Source organism: Nerophis ophidion, linkage group LG26 (genome assembly GCF_033978795.1).
Source record: "Nerophis ophidion isolate RoL-2023_Sa linkage group LG26, RoL_Noph_v1.0, whole genome shotgun sequence".
Lineage (NCBI taxonomy): Eukaryota > Metazoa > Chordata > Actinopteri > Syngnathiformes > Syngnathidae > Nerophis > Nerophis ophidion.
The window spans coordinates 33121356-33146460 of NC_084636.1; the positions used below are offsets into that span (position 1 = coordinate 33121356).

General features: G+C 38.3%; 1 protein-coding gene across 3 annotated transcripts in view; it reads left to right on the forward strand.

The window, feature by feature from the left end:
• Nucleotides 1–25105, forward strand: part of chd1l (chromodomain helicase DNA binding protein 1-like) — a 75281-nt gene that overhangs the window by 40244 nt on the left and 9932 nt on the right. The window contains exons 13-23 of one of the 3 annotated variants that reach the window (XR_009804564.1): nucleotides 1003–1117; nucleotides 1211–1364; nucleotides 6474–6660; nucleotides 9012–9157; nucleotides 11682–11845; nucleotides 11926–12122; nucleotides 12202–12300; nucleotides 14627–14697; nucleotides 14823–14937; nucleotides 24395–24425; nucleotides 24547–24655. Coding sequence is in view for 2 of the 3 variants with exons in the window: in XM_061888958.1 (XP_061744942.1) it covers nucleotides 1003–1117; nucleotides 1211–1364; nucleotides 6474–6660; nucleotides 9012–9157; nucleotides 11682–11845; nucleotides 11926–12122; nucleotides 12202–12300; nucleotides 14627–14697; nucleotides 14823–14937; nucleotides 24547–24655 (1357 nt within the window). In the remaining variant the exon portion in view is untranslated. Of the gene's footprint in view, nucleotides 1–1002; nucleotides 1118–1210; nucleotides 1365–6473; nucleotides 6661–9011; nucleotides 9158–11681; nucleotides 11846–11925; nucleotides 12123–12201; nucleotides 12301–14626; nucleotides 14698–14822; nucleotides 14938–24338; nucleotides 24426–24546; nucleotides 24656–25105 lie in introns of those variants that run through there. The other 2 variants (XM_061888959.1, XM_061888958.1) reach the window with 2 other exon arrangements.

The following is a 25105-nucleotide window of genomic DNA, read 5'->3' on the forward strand; positions in this document are numbered from 1 at the left end:
TCAAAACTCACCAAACTTGACACACACATCAGGACTGGCTAAAATTGCGATCTAGTGAAAAAAACAAACCCCAAAACTCAAAATTGCGCTCTAACGCAATTTTTGAATAAAACACAGAAAAAACTGCTCCTAGGAAGAAAACAGAAACAAAACTGCCTGTAACTTCCGGTATGAATGTTGGAGAGACATGAAACAAAAACTTCTATGTAGGTCTCACTTAGACCTACATTTTAATAATTGACAACCTTCAGCAAAAATCAACAGGAAGTTGCCAATTACCCCTTCAAAACAAAAGTTTTGTAAAAACCCGTCACCTTTCTTCAAACGTTATCTCCTCTGAGCGCCTTTGTCGTTTCGGCTTCAAACTCGCACAGGAGAGGGATTGAACCCTTCTGATTAAAAGTTATCGAAGGAGTTTTGATTACTGCTCCGGTTTTGATTTTATGACCCTTCAATGATCAACTGCGCTGCTGTTGTCTCAAGATGGCTACTACCACTGGACAAAAGTATTGGGACCCTTAGAACTAACACTAAGCAAAAGTATTGGGACACTTAGGACTAACAGTAGACAATGACAATGTGAAACGGAATTAAATCTTTTTTGTCCTCAAAATTCTACACACAATACCCTTTAATAATAGCAGCTACTATCCATGCTTCTACCGCTTATCCGGGTTTGGGTCGCGGGGGCAGCAGCCAAAGGCGGGCCCGACCAACGCTGCTTGCAGCTTTAATTATATACTGAATTTTAAAACACAATGTTTTTCAATATAAAATGTCAGCATGATTTGATTTCACGTCAACGCAAAAAATTCAGTTACATAAATTCAGTGTCAAAAAAAAAAGCTTTGGTAATAAAGACAAACGAACCACCATGAACCATCAAATATTTTGTTGCGGAAAAAGTACAGATTGGTGCAGGTGAACGAGGACTTTTGTGTGTGTTGCAGAAGTTGTTTCATTTGTGTGTGTTTGTGTGTGTGTGTGTGTGTGTGTGTGCAGGAGGGGTTGGCATCAACCTCACAGCCGCCGACACTGTCATTTTTATGGACAGTGACTTCAACCCACAAAACGACCTGCAGGCCGCCGCCCGCTGCCACCGCATCGGTCAGAACAGGTGCGTACATAAAAAAAAAAAAATAAAAAAAAAGGATGGCCGACAGCGTGGCGACTTTTCCCACCACCTGTCGTCTTTGTACCTCGGCCTCAGGCCGGTGAAGGTGATCCGCCTCCTGGCCAGAGACACGGTGGAGGAGATCATGTTCTCCCGCGCCGTCTCCAAGCTGGAGCTCACCAACACGGTGATGGAGGAGGGTCGCTTCTCTTTGCTGGACCGCGCCCAGACGGCCGCCGCGGGACTGCAGGTAAGTCGACGCCGCCGGTATCCCCCCCCCCCCCCCCCTACCTGTGTGATGCGCAATGTTTAGCAGGAACTTTGCTGCGTTTGTTTATTCAGCTCAGTCATTGGCTGGTAGGGGGTGTCAAAAAGAAAATCCATTTTCATTTTAATTGTGATTCTTGATCTTTCTGTGTGGAGTTTGCATGTTCTCCCCGTGTACGCGTGGGTTCCCTCCGGGTATTCCGGCTTCCTCCCACCTCCAAAGACATGCACCTGGGGATAGGTTGATTGGCAACACTAAATTGGCCCTAGTGTGTGAATGTTGTTTGTCTATCTGTGTTGGCCCTGCGATGAGGTGGCGACTTGTCCAGGGTGTACCCCGCCTTCCGCCCGATTTTAGCTGAGATAGGCGCCAGTGCCCCCCGCAACCCCAAAAAGGGAATAAGCGGTAGAAAATGGATGGATGGATGGATCCTTAACTATTCTTAATTGTTGTCAATATTCTAGCCTATATATATATATATATGTATATATATATTAGGGCTGGGCAACGATTAAAAATTTTAATCAAAGTTAATCGCACTTTTTCTCTGATTAATCGCGATTAACTGCATTGTATACGCAAAGCCCAATAATGAATTCAAAAGTAGTGTGTAGTGCACCTTTATTGAACAAAAGCGCCAAAACATTTGTTGTGCAAACACAATTCAAATCAGTCCTTGTTAAACAGTAGCAGTTAAATAGCATATTTTATGAAAATCAACTCCAAAAATGTAAATACAAACATTTAAGCTTATTGCCACTGCCAGGGTATTTAAGTTTGTTATGGAAAATAAATATAATCTACATACAAATCTCTGAGCCACAATCATAACATCCGAACAGGCAATTTCTGAGGTAACAGCAGAAACATTTTTTTTTTTATCAGGGATCTTATGTTTAAAAAACCTATATTATAGGTAGTGGGCTGTTTTAGGGAATTTTTGATCAAATTATCCGTAGTAGCAATATTAATAATGTTGTGTTTATTCTGCGTAGTGCACTTAAAATAATTATGACCATATCTAGGAATTGATATGATGGGAATTTTCCGATTGTTTGCTTGGTGCTTTGATAAACTGAACGCATCATATACATGGTACTATATTGTGATGTTATGAGCCAGGGAAAAAAAGAACTACCCTACCCAGCATGCAACAGGAGTGACGAGCATGCGCGGTAGACCGGTAAAGGTTGTGTGTCGCCATGACGGCATCTTGTATGTTGTGATATGCACGCTCTGAAAGCAAACGTTAAGAACTCAGCCAACACGCCTCGTCTGCATTATTGATAAATAGACAGACAACACATATACTCCGCTGCTTCACAGGCCGCTGGATGTAGCCGGCAAAGTATTCCCACGCTAGCTAGCACGCGTCATTCAGTCCAAAACGGCCCGATCTATCCACATCCAGAATTGTCTGGCGGTCGTAAGTGATCCCGGAGTGACCACGCTGTAAGCCAGCCATGAAATTTGCAGAATTGTCCGGTATTTTTGCCAAATGTTCCATCTTTACCAAGAGCCCCTCCACGCCGAAGCCCGTCCGGGCTCCGCCATCTTTATAAGAAAAGGCGTTAACAAAATAAAAGCATGTGAACAACATACGCAAATACGCGATAAAATAATTGTCGGCGTTAATAGATTGATAGGAGGTAGCGGGCGGGGTATATTGTAGCGTCCCGGAAGAGTTAGTGCTGCAAGGGGTTCTGGGTATTTGTTCTGTTGTGTTACGGTGCGGTTGTTCTCCCGACATGTGTTTGTCATTTTTGTTTGGTGTGGGTTCAAAGTGTGGCGCATATTTGTAACAGTGTTAAAGTTGTTTATACCGCCAACCTATGGCTGTTGACCAAGAATGACTTGCATTCACTTGTGTGTGTGTGTGAAAAGCCGTAGATGAAAAAGTCATACATTCTACTTTTTGAAACCGATACCGATAATTTCCAATATTACATTTCAAAACATTTATCGGGCGATAATATCGGCAGTCCGATATTATTGGACATCTCTACTTACAATGGATGTGGTACTCGTTTTGGAATGAAAAAATACCAAAATGTGGGGGTGGGTGTAGGAGGTAGCGGGCGGGGTATATTGTAGCGTCCCGGAAGAGTTAGTGCTGCAAGGGGTTCTGGGTATTTGTTCTGTTGTGTTACGGTGCGGTTGTTCTCCCGAAATGTGTTTGTCATTTTTGTTTGGTGTGGGTTCAAAGTGTGGCGCATATTTGTAACAGTGTTAAAGTTGTTATAAACCTATGGCTGTTGAACAAGAATGACTTGCATTCACTTGTGTGTGTGTGAAAAGCCGTAGATGAAAAAGTCATACATTCTATTTTTTGAAACCGATACCGATTATTTCCAATATTACATTTTAAAACATTTATCGGCCGATAATATCGGCAGTCCGATATTATTGGACATCTCTATTTACAATGGATGTGGTACTCGTTTTGGAATGAAAAAATACCAAAATGTGGGGGTGGGTGTAGGAGGTAGCGGGCGGGGTATATTGTAGCGTCCCGGAAGAGTTAGTGCTGCAAGGGGTTCTGGGTATTTGTTCTGTTGTGTTACGTTGCGGTTGTTCTCCCGACATGTGTTTGTCATTTTTGTTTGGTGTGGGTTCAAAGTGTGGCGCATATTTGTAATAGTGTTAAAGTTGTTTATACCGCCAACCTATGGCTGTTGACCAAGAATGACTTGCATTCACTTGTGAGTGTGTGAAAAGCCGTAGATGAAAAAGTCATACATTCTACTTTTTGAAACCGATACCGATAATTTCCAATATTACATTTTAAAACATTTATCGGCCGATAATATCGGCAGTCCGATATTATTGGACATCTCTACTTACAATGGATGTGGTACTCGTTTTGGAATGAAAAAATACCAAAATGTGGGGGTGGGTGTAGGAGGTAGCGGGCGGGGTATATTGTAGCGTCCCGGAAGAGTTAGTGCTGCAAGGGTTTCTGGGTATTTGTTCTGTTGTGTTACGGTGCGGTTGTTCTCCCGAAATGTGTTTGTCATTTTTGTTTGGTGTGGGTTCAAAGTGTGGCGCATATTTGAAATAGTGTTAAAGTTGTTTATACCGCCACCCTATGGCTGTTGACCAAGATCGACTTGCATTCACTTGTGTGTGTGTGTGAAAAGCCGTAGATGAAAAAGTCATACATTCTACTTTTTGAAACCGATACCGATAATTTCCGATATTACATTTTAAAGCATTTATCGGCCGATAATATCGGCAGTCCGATATTATTGGACATCTCTATTTACAATGGATGTGGTACTCGTTTTGGAATGAAAAAATACCAAAATGTGGGAGTGGGTGTAGGAGGTAGCGGGCGGGGTATATTGTAGCGTCCCGGAAGAGTTAGTGCTGCAAGGGGGTCTGGGTATTTGTTCTGTTGTGTTACGGTGCGGTTGTTCTCCCGAAATGTGTTTGTCATTTTTGTTTGGTGTGGGTTCAAAGTGTGGTGCATATTTGTAACAGTGTTAAAGTTGTTTATACCGCCAACCTATGGCTGTTGACCAAGAATGACTTGCATTCACTTGTGTGTGTGTGAAAAGCCGCAGATGAAAAAGTCATACATTCTACTTTTTGAAACCGATACCGATAATTTCCAATATTACATTTTAAAACATTTATCGGCCGATAATATCGGCAGTCCGATATTATTGGAAATCTCTATTTACAATGGATGTGGTACTCGTTTTGGAATGAAAAAATACCAAAATGTGGGAGTGGGTGTAGGAGGTAGCGGGCGGGGTATATTGTAGCGTCCCGGAAGAGTTAGTGCTGCAAGGGGGTCTGGGTATTTGTTCTGTTGTGTTACGGTGCGGTTGTTCTCCCGAAATGTGTTTGTCATTTTTGTTTGGTGTGGGTTCAAAGTGTGGTGCATATTTGTAACAGTGTTAAAGTTGTTTATACCGCCAACCTATGGCTGTTGACCAAGAATGACTTGCATTCACTTGTGTGTGTGTGAAAAGCCGCAGATGAAAAAGTCATACATTCTACTTTTTGAAACCGATACCGATAATTTCCAATATTACATTTTAAAACATTTATCGGCCGATAATATCGGCAGTCCGATATTATTGGAAATCTCTATTTACAATGGATGTGGTACTCGTTTTGGAATGAAAAAATGCCAAAATGTGGGGGTGGGTGTAGGAGGTAGCGGGCGTGGTATATTGTAGCGTCCCGGAAGAGTTAGTGCTGCAAGGGGTTCTGGGTATTTGTTCTGTTGTGTTATGGTGCGGTTGTTCTCCCGAAATGTGTTTGTCATTTTTGTTTGGTGTGGGTTCAAAGTGTGGCGCATATTTGTAACAGTGTTAAAGTTGTTTATACCGCCAACCTATGGCTGTTGACCAAGAATGACTTGCATTCACTTGTGTGTGTGTGAAAAGCCGGAGATGAAAAAGTCATACATTCTATTTTTTGAAACCGATACCGATAATTTCCAATATTACATTTTAAAGCATTTATCGGCCGATAATATCGGCAGTCCGATATTATTGGACATCTCTATTTACAATGGATGTGGTACTCGTTTTGGAATGAAAAAATACCAAAATGCGGGGGTGGGTGTAGGAGGTAGCGGGCGGGGTATATTGTAGCGTCCCGGAAGAGTTAGTGCTGCAAGAGGTTCTGGGTATTTGTTCTGTTGTGTTACGGTGCGGTTGTTCTCCCGAAATGTGTTTGTCATTTTTGTTTGGTGTGGGTTCAAAGTGTGGTGCATATTTGTAACAGTGTTAAAGTTGTTATAAACCTATGGCTGTTGACCAAGAATGACTTGCATTCACTTGTGTGTGTGTGAAAAGCCGTAGATGAAAAAGTCATACATTCTACTTTTTGAAACCGATACCGATAATTTGCAATATTACATTTTAAAGCATTTATCGGCCGATAATATCTGCAGTCCGATATTATTGGACATCTCTACTTACAATGGATGTGGTACTCGTTTTGGAATGAAAAAATACCAAAATGGCCACCACGTGTTTTCATTTTTCGGTGGAAAAGGTTTGATCACTCCTGACTGACATGACACATTTAAAAATGTTTCCTTGTATGATTTTGACTTTTTAAAATCCACAGCTGAGTGAGATCCTAAAGTTCGGAGTAGATAAGCTGCTGTCTTCAGAGGCGAGTTCGGTACAGGACGTGAGACTGGAGAAGATCCTGGGCACCTCGCACGGCGGTCGCTGGACTGTTGACGAGGAGGAGGACGAGGAAAACTCCTTACAAGAAGAGGAAGACAGCGGCTCTGAATCCGACAGGCAGAGTGAGTTTTTACTGTCTTTTTACTTTCTTCATTTGTGCACAGCAGTGGGGGTCCGAAGTGTGGCTCAGAACACATTTTAAAAATCCATCCATCCATCCATCATCTTCCGCTTATCCGAGGTCGGGTCGCGGGGGCAGCAGCCTAAGCAGGGAAGCCCAGACTTCCCTATCTCCAGCCACTTCGTCTAGCTCTTCCCGGGGGATCCCGAGGCGTTCCCAGGCCAGCCGGGAGACATAGTCTTCCCAACGTGTCCTGTTCCAAAAACCACATTAACGCGGAATAAAAGAGCAAACAGGTGAAATGTAAGGATTTTTTTTTCTTTGAAAATTAATAATGAATCAAAATCAATGTTGTTATGAATTATTGAACCATGTAAGGTTACAATTACTGCACATCAAATATTTTACTTTGAAATATTTTGGGGGGAAAATGTTGCATATTTTGTGCGTTTGCCTTATATGAAAAACAGCGTTTTCTTCGAATAAAACAAAACAACTCATAAAAAATTGTAACAATATATAATTTCCCGGGTGCGGCACCGCTGCTGCCCACTGCTCCCCTCACCTCCCCGGGGGGGGTCAAATGCAGAGAATAATTTCACCACACCTAGTGTGTGTGTGACAATTATGGGTACTTTAACTTTAATTAACATATAGATCTGAAGTTGATCCATAGATTTAAACGTCAAAAGCAAAACAAATAATAAGTTATGATTTATTCTAAACACTCTTAGGAGTGGGGCCCTTTAGGTTCCCCAAACATTTTAGAGGGATTTTTTTTTAAACTTTCATTGTTCAAAAAGTCAATTCTTATGAATTATTGACCTATTGAAGGCTCCCATTACTTCATATAAAATATTGCATGTTTTGTATTTTTGACATTAAAACGGGGGGAGCCTTTCTGTCTATCTTTATATCAACAGATAGGCCTGAAATGATCTGGAGATTTAAGAGTTCCATGTATTTAAACATGAAATAAAAAAATTAGATGTATATATATATATATATATATATATGAGGGTGAAGTTGTATCCGATTTCATATATATATATATATATATATATATATATATATATATATATATATATATACATATATATATATTTAATGTTGTATATATGTATGTATATATAAATATATATATATATATACATATATATTTATATATACATACATACATATATACAATATTAAATATATATATATATTTATATATATATATATATATATGTATATATATATATATATATGAAAGCGGATACAACTTCACCCTCACCTATGAACCCACGCCAGGAAAGCAACCAAAAAAGAGCAGAAAACGAAACAACATCATCTGGTACAACCCGCCATTCAGCAAAAACGTCTCAACCAATATCGGCCACAAGTTCCTCACTCTGATCGACAAACACTTCCCCAAAGGCAACACCCTAAGAAAAATATTCAACAAGAACAACATTAAATTGAGCTACAGCTGTATGAATAACATACAACAAATCATTTCAAACCACAACAAAGCAATTGCAAAAGGACCGCCTACCCCCAGACTAAACGACTCTGAAACCAATAAGGAATGTAACTGTCGCAAGAAACCTGATTGCTCTCTCAACGGAGGGTGCTCTCAGACATCAGTCGTTTACTAAGCAAAGGTAACACGCAAGGACATTAACACATCCGACACGTACGTAGGATTAACCGAAGGAGCGTTTGAAGCCAGATGGAATAATCACAAGGCCTCCTTTAGAAACCAGACTTTGCGGAATTCTACAGAACTCAGCAAACACATTTGGAACCTCAAAGACAATAATGTTGAATATTCAATAACATTGCAAATTTTTGCATCCAGCACACCTTACAACAGTGGTAATAAAAGATGCAACCTATGCTTAAAAGAGAAACTGTTTATTATATATCATCCAGACCTGTCATCCCTCAACAAGCGCAGTGAAATCATTTCAACATGCCGCCACAGACGGAAACACCTCCTAGGTAACACATGAGCCAATCACCACACCCTACGCCTGCTTGTACCCACCCACTCTGTGCCCTATATAAACCATTGTATGTGAATGCTTCCATTAAAATCTCCTGATGATTGAGGGAACCCCTCATGAAACAGTTCTGTAGAGATGAAGTAGTCTTGTGATTTGGAGTACACCCTGGACAAGTTTTAGACCAATTTAGTGTTGCCAATCAATATATATGTATGTGTGTGTGCATATATATATGTATATATATGTACATATATATATATGCTTTAATATTTCACTGTGCAGCCCTCATTGTAAAATGTTGGACACCCCTGAATACAGAATATATCCACAATTATCTATCCATACCTTTTTGTTATCTCAGACCACATGTACTGCTTTGAGGGCAAAGACTACAGCAAGGACCCCAGCGCGGAGGACCAGAAGAGCTTTGATCAGCTGCTGGAGGAGCAGATGGCCGAGCTGCAGAAAGGTGCCGGAGAGGGAAGAAGCCTACGAAACAAAACCGAAGTATGTGGTTCCTGCAAATACACCATCAATGCACCAATCAGCTGTCATACTTTACACCATTAGATGCTTCCAACATTACAGGAACACTATAAGAAAAAAACTAAAACCAAACTCATCCTTGGATGAGTATGATCTCACTGTGACTTGTCCAAACTTAATTGGGTCTTGAACAGGGTTCGTAAATAGAAAAGTTGGTATAGGCAAGAGCATTTCTCAGTAAGAAAGGTAGGTATTAGGTAGGTCTTTATTGTCTTTGCACAAGTACAACAAAACTTTGTTTTCAGCACAAACCCGTTCAAGATTAGACAAACAGTGTACAGAGTTACAGAACAGGAATGCTGATGGGTCGCCTCGAGGCGCCCCGTAAAAGATAGGAAAAAGGTAAAACGCTGGGGAAAAAGATGAGTAAAAAAATACAATCTAGACTGGGCTCCTAAGGGGGCCTAGTCTGGAGTGGGAAAAAAACCCTCCATGTCTCACCTTAAAACTCATTTGTATACTCTAGCCTTTAAATGGACTCCCTTTTTAGACCAGTTGATCTGCCGTTTCTTTTCTTTTTCTCCTATATCCCACTCTCCCTTGTGGAAGGGGTCCGGTCCGATCCGGTGGCCATGTACTGCTCGCCTGTGTATCGGCTAGGGACATCTCTGCGCTGCTGATCCGCCTCCGCTTGGGATGTTTTCCTCCTGGCTCCGCTGTGAACGGGATTCTCGCTGCTGTGTTGGATCCGCTTTGGACTGGACTCTCGCGACTGTGTTGGATCCATTATGGATTGAACTTTCACAGTATCATGTTAGACCCGCTCGACATCCATTGCTTTCCTCCTCTCCAAGGTTCTCATAGTCATCATTGTCACCGACGTCCCACTGGGTGTGAGTTTTCCTTGCCCTTATGTGGGCCTACCGAGGATGTCGTAGTGGTTTGTGCAGCCCTTTGAGACACTAGTGATTTAGGGCTATATAAGTGAACATTGATTGATTGATTGATAAACAGGTTACATTTTATCACAAACATTTTTGCAACAGAGGGTCGGGGAGTTGGGGCGCTGGAAGGCGACTGCTGCTTTGAAGCGCTGCCATCCGACCATCACCCCGAGGGGAAAAAGTGGTGGTGAAGGCGTTGGGTGGGGGTGGGGGTTGTATGTGTGTATGCCCAATTGTCTTTGGTGTGATTTTGTAATGTTTTTTAGACTGAGGCCGATCTGCAAAAGTTGCACTCCAGGTGTCGTTGAGGAGGGAGGGAGGTCAGAAGCGTCCATTGTTGAGGTGTCCTGTTTCCACAGCGTCAAAGCCATTCGAGGGAGTCAAATCGCAGATTAGGATGTTTGTTTTCCGCCAATAGACAAAACAATGACTTGTATGTTCTATTAGTCCATGCTGGGTGCTCTCAAATTCAATTACATTTTCGTTTTCAGCAAGCTTCTCCATGATGTGATCCATCTTGCGATTTAATTCAGAAATCACCGCAGTCTGTGTTCCCACAGCCCTGCCCAAACCAACCATTGCGACGAACAGCCTTTGGGCTCCTTGAGTGGCTGCCATAGTCTTACGAATTTGACGATACACCAGAGCAATGCCCAGCTCAATCAGCAAGTGCCCCGCGATCCCGGTTCCAAATAGGTAGATGTCTTCCACGTCCTCAATGGAAAGGACTTAGAGGCACATGATTCTCCATTTGTCCCAGGAATCTCTCACGTACCCCACAGCGATGGTTCCATCAGGGCAGCCAACCTTTTTTCCTCGTCGAAAATATTTTGTCAATCGCGTCGAGAGTACAGCTGATCATATCCATGTCTGATGTTTAGATTTGAGGACAGCGCAAAGAAAGAGGCTTCAAAAAAAGTTCAGACCAGACAAAAACAAAGAGAGCAAGCTGGGGGGGAAAAAAATGCGACCGCCATCACCAGAGGCAAGACAGAAAATGTCGTCTTGAATATTTGGGTTGCGGCCTGGACAAAAGTCAATATTTTAGTGAAGGTTTGTACACTTTGAACGAGATGCAAAGTGATATAAAGTACTGTATATCAAACACATGTAACAAGGACCTGATGAATCAACTTTCTATTTATTAACTAGACGTTGTTACTAATGAGGGCTTCACGGTGGAAGAGGGGTTAGTGCGTCTGCCTCACAATACGAAGGTCCTGCAGTCCTGGGTTCAATCCCAGGCTCGGGATCTTTCTGTGTGGAGTTTGCATGTTCTCCCCGTGAATGCGTGGGTTCCCTCCGGGTACTCCGGCTTCCTCCCACTTCCAAAGACATGCACCTGGGGATAGGTTGATTGGCAACACTAAATTGGCCCTAGTGTGTGAATGTGAGTGTGAATGTTGTCTGTCTATCTGTGTTGGCCCTGCGATGAGGGGGCGACTTGTCCAGGGTGTACCCCGCCTTCCGCCCGATTGTAGCTGAGATAGGCGCCAGCGCCCCCCGCGACCCCAAAAGGGAATAAGCGGTAGAAAATGGATGGATGGATGTTACTAATGAGGTGTTCCAGTAAAACATGGAGTAAACATCTCCAATTCCAGGTGTCAGCGGCAGTGACGCTCAGCTTCCCGACAAGGAAGAGGAGGCCGCTGACGGAGGCGGAGCTAGAGTTGAGGCGGCAGAAGCGGCAGGAGGCGGCGGCCAAGAGAGCCAAGTACCAGGAGGACCTCAAGAAGAAGCAGGAGGAGCAGAAATACAAGAAAAAGTCCACAAAAAATGACTTATCGACGCTTTACGAGGCTTCCTCTGCGCTTTTTGTTCTCATGCTACTACTGTCCAACGCAGGATGGCGCGGTGGGAGTCGGTCGGCTACAAATCCCCATGCCTGAAGCTGGCGGACAGCGAGGAAGACGACGAAGAGGAGGATGACGGCAGCAGCGCGAGTTCCGCGGACTCGGACAGCGGCGCCATCCACTACGTCCTGGGAGACGTGACGCATCCTCTCGCCGCACGCGGGATTGTCATCATCGTCCACTGCGTCGGTACGAACGCACGCCCCCCCTCCCCCCGACCCTTCTGGGCCCTCGCCGCTGCCGTCGCTAAGCTTGTTGTTGTCCCCAGACGACTCGGGCTGGTGGGGCAAGGGAGGCCTGTTCACCGCCCTGGAGAGGCGCTCAGATGAACCGCGGCGGGTCTACGAGCTGGCTGGACGGATGAATGGTGAGAACCGACGTTGGACTATGACATAGTTCTATGAACTCTTCAACATGAAGCAGAGTTCCTCGTAAGAATCAATGTAAACAGGAATAATTGGTACCAGCCTCCACAAAAGTCCATATTTCAGTGAAAAACTGCACTCTTTAAAGACAATGTAATTCAGAGGCTCCCAAGTGTTCCACTACAGAGGGGCCCGGGGCCCACCTAAATGTTATTACTGAATTAGTAATATATTGAATAATTATATCTAACCTACTTGCATTTAGCAATCTGGTCAGTAGTAGTTACTAATCGAATATAGTGCAAAAGAATGGACTTATAAATAATTTATACAAAATAAATGTACATACAATTATGTTGTGCTAAAATAAACAAAATTAATAATGAGTAGGTTTCCTAACGACAACTTTTTCCACTACGGACGGACTCGAGCCACACAGAAATATTAACACTGAATTACTAATCTTATTTTGATTTTAATCATATTCAATAATTATATCTAACATACTTACAGTTTACAACCTTGTCAAATGATATAAAACCACATGTTAATCACAAAGATTATTATTTATGTAACACATAAACCTTAGGCTTAGGTCAGGCTGATTAGTGACTTTCATTTTTTTAATCCGTACTTATTATTTGAATATAGTGCAAAAGAAGGGACTTATAAATCACTGAGGAAAAATAAATGTACTTACAATTGTGTTGTACTAAAATAAACTAAATTAATAATGAATACCTACAACTTTTCCACTACAGACAGGGCCGGGTCCCACACAAATATTAACGCTGAATTACTAATATTATTTTGATTTTAATCATATTCAATAATTATATCTAACATACTTACAGTTTACAACCTTGTCAAATTATATAAAACCACGTGTTAATTACAAAGAGTTGTATTATTTATGTAACACATAAACCTTAGGCTTAGGTCAGGCTGATTAGTAACTTTTATTTATAAGTCCATCCATAATGGATGGATGGACTTATACTCCATCCATCCATCTTCTTCCGCTTATCCGAGGTCGGGTCGCGGGGGCAGCAGCCTAAGCAGGGAAGCCCAGACTTCCCTGTCCCCAGCCACTTCGTCTAGCTCTTCCCGGGGGATCCCGAGGCGTTCCCAGGCCAGCCGGGAAACATAGTCTTCCCAACGTGTCCTGGGTCTTCCCCGTGGCCTCCTACCGGTTGGACGTGCCCTAAACACCTCCCTAGGGAGGCGTTCGGGTGGCATCCTGACCAGATGCCCGAACCACCTCATCTGGCTCCTCTCGATGTGGAGGAGCAGCGGCTTTACTTTGAGTTCCTCCCGGATGGCAGAGCTTCTCACCCTATCTCTAAGGGAGAGGAGGAAACTCATTTGGGCCGCTTGTACCCGTGATCTTATCCTTTCGGCCATTACCCAAGGCTCATGACCATAGGTGAGGATGGGAACGTAGATCGACCGGTAAATTGAGAGCTTTGCCTTCCGGCTCAGCTCCTTCTTCACCACAACGGATCGATACAACGTCCGCATTACTGAAGACGCCGCACCGATCCGCCTGTCGATCTCACGATCCACTCTTCCCCCATTCGTGAACAAGACTCCTAGGTACTTGAACTCCTCCACTTGGGGCAGGGTCTCCTCCCCAACCCGGAGATGGCACTCCACCCTTTTCCGGGCGAGAACCGTGGACTCGGATTTGGAGGTGCTGATTCTCATTCCGGCCGCTTCACACTCGGCTGCGAACCGATCCAGTGATACTTATACTCCAGTGCGACGTGTACGTTTTTTTCCTTCTTTATCATGCAATTTTGGCCGGTTCGACGTATACTCCGGAGCGACTTATAATCCGAAAAATACGGTACATACAATTATGTTGTGCTCAAATAATGTAAATTGATAACGAAAATGTTTCTTAACTAATTTGTCAAGTGCAAATGAAAACACAGATTGACCGGTTTAGTCCTCATTTTTGCGCATGTGACTTTAGCTCCAGATTTCTTCTGTTTGTTTGTTGTTGTCATTACTGCCACAAGTGGTGGAAAAGTGTATTACAACTAGTAACCATCAGCTGAGAAACACACTTTTGGCGACGCTCCAGTGTCCGCTCATATAAATGTATAAATATATAAAAAATATAAATATATATATAATATTTACAGAAAAAAATCCTGGAACTGTGTTGCCATTTTTTATTCATATGTATTCACTGTTACGAGCGGCCCTCTGAGTGCAGCATAAGTGCGATGTGGCCCTCAACACTACTGGATAAACCTTGACAACACAGAATTGTTCTTCAGTGTTCAACATTTCAACGACATGCGCCTTCATCTCTCGCAGACTTGGACCTGGGCAGCGTTCTCCTCTTCCCCATCGACGACAAACAGTCCAGGATGAACGGGAGCGATTACGTAGGTCACCAGCAGAACCTTCTCACACGTCTGCTTCCTCCTCGCCGCCAACTCTGATACCACGCCTCTGACGGCGTTGGTTTTCGCCCGTCCAACGCCTCTCTCCTCCCTTCCCGTGCCCTCAGCTGGCCCTCATCGTCGCACAGCAGCGGGGCAAAGACAACACGCTGTCCGCCATCTTGCTGCCGGCGCTCGACGAAGGTCTCCAGAAGATTCACGCTGCCGCCAAACAGATGAAAGGTAACGAGAATACAATGAATGGAAAGGACTTGGATAATATTCAGCAGAAACAGACAAAATACCGACCTGTCAACCATACCTTTTAACATTTGCCTTTTAAAATGTGAAAACATTGCCCGGAAAATAAGGGATTTTCATCTGAACTTGCCGTTAAAACAATAATAAAGTAACTCGAATTTGCAATTCCGGTAATATATATATATATATATGTCTTGATTGGATTATCCAGAGAATAGTGCTCGATACCGTGGTAGAGCGTAATATGTAGGTGTGGGAAAAAATCACAAGACTACTTCGTCTCTACAGAACTGTTTCATGAGGGGTTCCCTCAATCATCAGGAGATTTTAATGGAAGCATTCACATACAATGGTTTATATAGGGCACAGAGTGGGTGGGTACAGGCAGGCGTAGGGGCGTGGTGATTGGCTCATGTGTTACCTAGGAGGTGTTTCCGTCTGTGGCGGCATGTTGAAATGATTTCACTGCGCTTGTTGAGGGATGACAGGTCTGGATGATATATAATAAACAGTTTCTCTTTTAAGCATAGGTTGCATCTTTTATTACCACTGTTATAAGGTGTGCTGGATGCAAGAATTTGCCATGTTATTGAATATTCAACATTATTGTCTTTGAGGTTCCAAATGTGTTTGCTGAGTTCTGTAGAATTCCACAAAGTCTGGTTTCTAAAGGAGGCGTTGTGATTATTCCATCTTGTTTTGAACGCTCCTTCGGTTAATCCTACGTACGTGTCGGATGTGTTAACAGGCTCTGTCATGCCTGTTAAAAAGAAAAGAAAATGGGGAACCGGTAATTTTCAAACAGAGTATAGTACCGTTTTTAAATCATTGGTACAGGGAAATTATACTAGTACAGGTGTATCGTAAAACCCTACTCTGGCCAAAAATAGAACAAGCACATTCTGTAAATTTACACAATTCAAATAGTCCTTTAACAATTTTAAATTCCGAGGACAAAATGGGTGCAGTTTCAAAAACACCACAAAGAACACTATGAACTCAGACTTTGTCTCAGTGTGTTTACAAAGCTATTAAAACTTTAAGCACTTCCTGTTTAGCATTCTCATGTTGGCAGTTCACCATAAAAATGTTTAGGAAAGCAATTAAGTGTTTCCTCAAGCTGCCGCAACTGCCACAACACATTCATTTCTCATCATTCGTATATTACCATCGTTTTATAAACAATTATCAAAGGGACACCACAACCAAATTAAAGGTAACATAACTACAAACCTAACCAACGTGAACATGGTAAATTTAAACATAAAATAAAATAGAAGAGACACAACAAATGTAGAAACACATTTTTGCAATGGAGTTCAGGGTGCACATGGCGCACTCGAACGACAAAGATTATGGTCGTTTCCTTATTTTATTCGTTGAGTGGATAATTGACAATGAATTTTGGTGAAGTGGGTTAAACCTAACACTCAGAATAGTTTCTGAATCGAATCATTACCCCCAAGAATCGAATCAAATCGTGTGGTGCCCGAACACTCACAGGCCTACTCCGACTATGATCCACTTTCAGAAAGTCTTCAAACTCCCAAGTGTTTACAAAGTACAAGGAAGAACCTCATTGAACGTGGGATAATCTGATTATTGTTTATTTGCGTGAAATTGGATTATGTATGTATTTAATTTGTTTGGAGGCAAAGAAGCGTTTTTTCTGCTCAAAATGCAGTTTTGACTGACAATAATAAACTTTACTACAAACTGTAAGTAATAATAGTGTACGTTAACAATAATACACTTTACTACAAACTATTAATACTGTACTTTAACATCAATACACTTTACTACAAACTGAGAGTATTAACACTGTACTTTAACAATAATACACTTTACTACAAACTATTAATACTGTACTTTAACAATATTAAACAATACTACAAAATGCAAGTAATAATACTGTACTTTAACAATAATAAACTTTACTACAAGCTGTAAGTAATAATACTGTACTTTAACAATAACAAACTTTACCACAAACTGTACTTTAACAATAATAACAATTAATACAAATTGAAAGTATTAATACTTTACTTTAACAATAATTCAGTTTACTACAAACTATTAATACTTTACTTTAATATCAATACACTTTAGTACAAACTGAAAGTATTAACACTGTACTTTAACATCAATACACTTTACTACAAACTTTTAATACTGTACTTTAACAATATTAAACAATACTACAAACTGCAAGTAATAATACTGTACTTTAACAATAATAAACTTTACTACAAGCTTTAAGTAATAATACTGTACTTTAACAATATTAAACTTTACTACAAACTGCAAGTTATGTTACTGTACTTTAACAATAAAACACTTTACTACAAACTGTTAATACTGTACTTTAACAATAATGAACTTTACTACAAACTGCAAGTGATAAAACTGTACTGAACAATAATAAAATGTTACTACAAACTGCAAGTATTAATACTGCACATTAACAATAAACTTTACTACAAACTGCTAGTAATAATACTGTACTTTAACAATATTACACTGTACTACATACTATTAATACTGTACTTTAACAAAAATTAACTACTACAAACTGCAAGTATTAATATTGTACTGTAACAATAATAAACCACTACAAACTGCAAGTATCAGTACTGTACTTGAACAATATTACACTATACTACAAACTATTAATACTGTACTTTTACAATAACACTTGACTAAAAAAATTAACCTGGTCAACTATTAAATGTAACATTTATTGGATCATTATTGGGGAGGGGCATCAAATGTTCTTTTACTACTATGTCTGTGTTTTAGTGCTTTAAGGGCCAGATAAAATGATGTCGCTGGCCAGATCTGGCCCCCGGGCCTTGAGTTTGACACCTCTGCCCTAAATTCTCATAATGTTGCGCCTTCTAACGCAAAAAAACACTAGTAGTTTGTTTTTTCAATTTACCGTAATATGCTGTAATGAACAACATAAAATGTATTGTAATTTTTTATTAATTTGATGGGTAATTTGCTGTAAAGTTAAGTACTTTTATTTACACAAAAACATATTAAAATACTGTCATATTTGTTGCAATATTGGATACAAGTAAAATTGAAAACTATGCAATTATAAGCAGTATGTATCGTTTTTCTGTCAAAATAAAAAAAAAAAAAATTACATTTAATGATGAAATGTTAAGTATTTTATTGACACATATAATTTCCGGGCCAGATAAAATAATGTCGCGGGCCAGATCTGGCCCCCGGACCTTGAGTTTGAAAGCTTTGTGCCCTAAATTCTCAAAATGTTGCGCCTTCTAACGCAAAAAAACACTAGTATTTTTTTTTTTTTCAATTTACCGTAATATGCTGTAATGAACAACGTAAAATGTATTGTAATTTTTTATTAATTTGATGGGTAATTTGCTGTAAAGTTAAGTATTTTTATTTAGACAAAAACATGTTAAAATACTGTAATATTTGTTGCAATATTGGATACTAGTAAAATTGAAAACTATGCAATTATAAGCAGTATGTATTGTTTTTCTGTCAAAATTAAAATAAAAAAATTACATTTAATGATGAAATGTTAAGTATTTTATTGACACATATAATTTCCGGGCCAGATAAAATAATGAGTTTGAAAGCTGTGCCCTAAATTCTCAAAATGTTGCGCCTTCTAACGCAAAAAACACTAGTAGTTTTTTTTTTTTCAATATACCGTAATATGCTGTAATGAACAACGTAAAATGTATTGTAATTTTTTATTAATTTGATGGGTAATTTGCTGTAAAGTTAAGTATTTTTATTTAGACAAAAACATGTTAAAATACTGTCATATTTGTTGCAATATTGGATACTAGTAAAGTTGAAAACTAAGCCATTTTAAGTAGTACATATATATATTTTTTCCGTCAAAATGAAAAAAAAATTTACATTTAATGATGAAATATTAAGTACTTTCTTGAGACTTATCATTTAAGGGGCCAGTTAAAATAATGTCGCGGGCCAGATCTGGCCCCCGGGCCTTGAGTTTGAAAGCTGTGCCCTAAATTCTCAAAATGTTGCGCCTTCTAACGCAAAAAAACACTAGTAGTTTTTTTTTTTTCAATTTACCGTAATATGCTGTAATGAACAACGTAAAATGTATTGTAATTTTTTATTAATTTGTTAAGTATTTTTATTTAGACAAAAACATGTTAAAATACTGTCATATTTGTAGCAATATGGATACTGTTAAAGTTGAAAAGTGAAAACTATGCCATTTTAAACAGTGCATGATTTATTTTTTTTTCTGTCAAAATGAAAAAAATAATTACATTTAATGATGAAATATTAAGTATTTTATTGAGACATATCATTTCCGGGCCAGTTAAGATGATGTCGCGGGTCAGATCTGGCCCCCGGGCCTTGAGTTTGACACCTGTGCCCTAAATTCTCAAAATGTTGCGCCTTTTTTAAACCCGATTCCGACCTTCCAACCATCCACACTCACGACTTCCGATACATGGAACGCCAAACATGTTTTCCCTTTTCCAAAATGTCCAGATTTCTTGAATTTTCTCCCCATTGACAGTGAATAGGAATTCCACAATCTACCGCATATCCCACATTTCTTAACGGATTTAAACCGTTCCAAAACTCCACCCACCTTGGACAAGCAAGCATTTTCATACCAAATTCTAGTACTTTAACAATAATGAACTTTACTACAAACTGCAAGTGATAAAACTGTACTGAACAATAATAAAATGTTACTTCAAACTGCAAGTATTAATACTGCACATTAACAATAAACTTTACTACAAACTGCAAGTAATATTACTGTACTTTAACAATACTAAACATCACTACAAACTGCAAGTAATAATACTGTACTTTAACAATAACAAACTTTACTACAAGCTGTAAGTAATAATACTGTACTTTAACAATAATAAACTTTACTACAAACTGCAAGTAATAATACTGTACTTTAACAATAATACACTTTACTACAAACTATTAATACTGTACTTTAACAATAATAAACTTTACTCCAAACTGCAAGTGATAATACTGTACTTGAACAATAATAAAACGTTACTACAAACTGCAAGTGATAATACTGTACTTGAAGAATAATAAAACGTTAATAAAAACTGCAAGTATTAATACTGTACATTAACAATAAACTTTACTACAAACTGCAAGTATTAATACTGTACATTAACAATAAACTTTACTACAAACTGCAAGTAATAATACTGTACTTTAACAATACTAAACATTACTACAAACTGCAAGTAATAATACTGTACTTTAACAATAACAAACTTTACTACAAGCTGTAAGTAATAATACTGTACTTTAACAATAATAAACCTTTACTACAAACTGCAAGTAATAATACTGTACTTTAACAATAATACACTTTACTACAAACTATTAATACTGTACTTTAACAATAATAAACTTTACTCCAAACTGCAAGTGATAATACTGTACTTGAACAATAATAAAACGTTACTACAAACTGCAAGTGATAATACTGTACTTGAAGAATAATAAAACGTTAATAAAAACTGCAAGTATTAATACTGTACATTAACAATAATAAACTTTACTACAAACTACAAATATTAATACTGTACTTTAACAATAATGAACTTTACTACACACTACAAGTAACAACACTGTACTTTAACAATATTGCACTATACTACAAACTGTTAATACTGTACTTTAACAATAATTAACTACTACAAACTGCAAGTATTAATGTTGTACTGTAACAATAACAAACTACTACAAACTGCAAGTATTAATGTTGTACTTTAACAATATTACACTATACTAAAAACTATTAATACTGTACTTTTACAATAATACTTAACCAAAAAAATAAACCTGGTCAACTATTAAATGTAACATTTATTGGATCATTATTGGGGGAGGGGGATCAAATGTTCTTTTACTACTACGTCTGTGTTTTAGTGCTTTAAGGGCCAGATAAAATGATGTCGCGGGCAGATCTGGCCCCCGGGCCTTGAGTTTGACACCTCTGCCCTAAATTCTCATAATGTTGCGCCTTCTAACGCAAAAAAAAACACTAGTAGTTTGTTTTTTCAATTTACCGTAATATGCTGTAATGAACAACATAAAATGTATTGTAATTTTTATTAATTTGATGGGTAATTTGCCGTAAAGTTAAGTACTTTTATTTACACAAAAACATATTAAAATACTGTCATATTTGTTGCAATATTGGATACAAGTAAAATTGAAAACTATGCAATTATAAGCAGTATGTATTGTTTTTCTGTCAAAATTAAAATAAAAAAATTACATTTAATGATGAAATGTTAAGTATTTTATTGACACATATAATTTCCGGGCCAGATAAAATATTGTCGCGGGCCAGATCTGGCCCCCGGACCTTGAGTTTGAAAGCTGTGCCCTAAATTCTCAAAATGTTGCGCCTTCTAACGCAAAAAAACACTAGTAGTTTGTTTTTTTTCAATTTACCGTAATATGCTGTAAAGAACAAAGTAAAATGTATTGTCATTTTTTATTAATTTGATGGGTAATTTGCTGAAAAGTTAAGTACTTTTATTTACACAAAAACATATTAAAATACTGTAATATTTTTTGCAATATTGGATACTAGTAAAATTGAAAACTATGCAATTATAAGCAGTATGTATTGTTTTTCTGTCAAAATTAAAATAAAAAAATTACATTTAATGATGAAATGTTAAGTATTTTATTGACACATACAAAATAATGTCGCGGGCCAGATCTGGCCCCCGGACCTTGAGTTTGACACCTCTGCCCTAAATTCTCATAATGTTGCGCCTTCTAACGCAAAAAAACACTAGTAGTTTGTTTTTTCAATTTACCGTAATATGCTGTAATGAACAACATAAAATTTATTGTAATTTTTATTAATTTGATGGGTAATTTGCCGTAAAGTTAAGTACTTTTATTTACACAAAAACATATTAAAATACTGTCATATTTTTTGCAATATTGGATACTAGTAAAATTGAAAACTATGCAATTATAAGCAGTATGTATTGTTTTTCTGTCGAAATTAAAATAAAAAAATTACATTTAATGATGAAATGTTAAGTATTTTATCGACACATATAATTTCCGGGCCAGATAAAATAATGTCGCGGGCCAGATCTGGCCCCCGGACCTTGAGTTTGAAAGCTGTGCCCTAAATTCTCAAAATGTTGCGCCTTCTAACGCAAAAAAACACTAGTAGTTTTTTTTTTTTCAATTTACCGTAATATGCTGTAAAGAACAAAGTAAAATGTATTGTCATTTTTTATTAATTTGATGGGTAATTTGCTGAAAAGTTAAGTACTTTTATTTACACAAAAACATATTAAAATACTGTAATATTTGTTGCAATATTGGATACTAGTAAAATTGAAAACTATGCAATTATAAGCAGTATGTATCGTTTTTCTGTCAAAATTAAAATAAAAAAATTACATTTAATGATGAAATGTTAAGTATTTTATTGAAACATACAAAATAATGTCGCGGGCCAGATCTGGCCCCCGGGCCTTGAGTTTGACACCTCTGCCCTAAATTCTCATAATGTTGCGCCTTCTAACGCAAAAAAACACTAGTAGTTTGTTTTTTCAATTTATCGTAATATGCTGTAATGAACAACGTAAAATGTATTGTAATTTTTATTAATTTGATGGGTAATTTGCCGTAAAGTTAAGTACTTTTATTTACACAAAAACATATTAAAATACTGTCATATTTGTTGCAATATTGGATACAAGTAAAATTGAAAATTATGCAATTATAAGCAGTATGTATCGTTTTTCTGTCAAAATTAAAATAAAAAAATTACATTTAATGATGAAATGTTAAGTATTTTATTGACACATATAATTTCCGGGCCAGATAAAATAATGTCGCGGGCCAGATCTGGCCCCCGGACCTTGAGTTTGAAAGCTGTGCCCTAAATTCTCAAAATGTTGCGCCTTCTAACGCAAAAAAACACTAGTAGTTTGTTTTTTTTCAATTTACCGTAATATGCTGTAAAGAACAAAGTAAAATGTATTGTCATTTTTTATTAATTTGATGGGTAATTTGCTGAAAAGTTAAGTACTTTTATTTACACAAAAACATATTAAAATACTGTAATATTTGTTGCAATATTGGATACAAGTAAAATTGAAAACTATGCAATTATAAGCAGTATGTATTGTTTTTCTGTCAAAATTAAAATAAAAAAATTACATTTAATGATGAAATATTAAGTATTTTATTGAGACATATCATTTCCGGGCCAGTTAAAATGATGTCGCGGGCCAGATCTGGCCCCCGGACCTTGAGTTTGACACCTCTGCCCTAAATTCTCAAAATGTTGCGCCTTCTAACGCAAAAAAACACTAGTAGTTTTTTTTTTTTATCAATTTACCGTAATATGCTGTAATGAACAACGTAAAATGTATTGTAATTTTTTATTAATTTGTTAAGTACTTTTATTTAGACAAAAACATGTTAAAATACTGAAATATTTGTTGCAATATTGGATACTAGTAAAATTGAAAACTATGCAATTATAAGCAGTATGTATCGTTTTTCTGTCAAAATTAAAATAAAAAAATTACATTTAATGATGAAATGTTAAGTATTTTATTGACACATATAATTTCCGGGCCAGATAAAATAATGTCGCGGGCCAGATCTGGCCCCCGGGCCTTGAGTTTGACACCTCTGCCCTAAATTCTCAAAATGTTGCGCCTTCTAACGCAAAAAAACACTAGTAGTTTGTTTTTTTTCAATTTACCGTAATATGCTGTAATGAACAACGTAAAATGTATTGTAATTTTTTATTAATTTGATGGGTAATTTGCTGTAAAGTTAAGTACTTTTATTTAGACAAAAACATGTTAAAATACTGTAATATTTGTTGCAATATTGGATACTAGTAAAATTGAAAACTATGCAATTATAAGCAGTATGTATCGTTTTTCTGTCAAAATTAAAATAAAAAAATTACATTTAATGATGAAATGTTAAGTATTTTATTGACACATACAAAATAATGTCGCGGGCCAGATCTGGCCCCCGGACCTTGAGTTTGACACCTCTGCCCTAAATTCTCATAATGTTGTGCCTTCTAACGCAAAAAAACACTAGTAGTTTGTTTTTTCAATTTACCGTAATATGCTGTACTGAACAACATAAAATTTATTGTAATTTTTATTAATTTGATGGGTAATTTGCCGTAAAGCTAAGTACTTTTATTTACACAAAAACATATTAAAATACTGTAATATTTGTTGCAATATGGATACTGTTAAAGTTGAAAAGTGAAAACTATGCCATTTTAAACAGTGCATAATTTATTTATTTTTCGATCAAAGTAGACATTTTTTTTGCTCCAAATACAGTTTAGACTGACTGAGGCGGTAATATTGTCACCCTGCTACACCACAATAATCAACAGGCTCTCCGCACGGTCGGACTTGACTGACAAGGTAAAATTCCACGCGTGACCACAGTGGCGTCGCCATGGATACGCTGGAATGTCGTCACACCTGGCGCAAAGAAGGTACAGCAGTTCCATTCAAAGTCTTGTGTCTTTTCCATGGCTCCAAGCGAGTGTGCACCTTCCACGCATCGGACACGCCACCAAGGGCTTCAACTGGTACGGCACGGAGCGTCTGATCAGGAAACACCTGGCCAGCAGAGGCGTGCCCACCTTCATGTATCCTCACCCCGTTTGCACCGATAAAAAGCGACTAGTTAGTAGTCGCGTTGTGACAATATTTGGATGTGGAAACAAATGTTTCACTTCACACAAAGAGTCCGAGAATCGCATGTGCGCCTTTATTATTTACCAGTCTTCATTTAAATACTGTCCAGTCTTTTGCTGGCGATAATGCCAAGGAGGAGCCAGAGCTTGAAACGCCCTCTTCCATCATTCGGAAGCACTCGGCCTTCTCGGTGGAATACGTAAACAAAAGAAAAGTGGCAGCAGATTTTGTTCATAGTAATACGGTACTTTAATATTAATACACATTCACACAAATTATTAATACTAGACTTGAAACAATAATGAAGTGATACAAACTGAAAGTGTTAATAATGTACTTTAACAATGATAAACTTGACTACAAACTAATAATACTGTACTTTAACAATAATACACATTCAT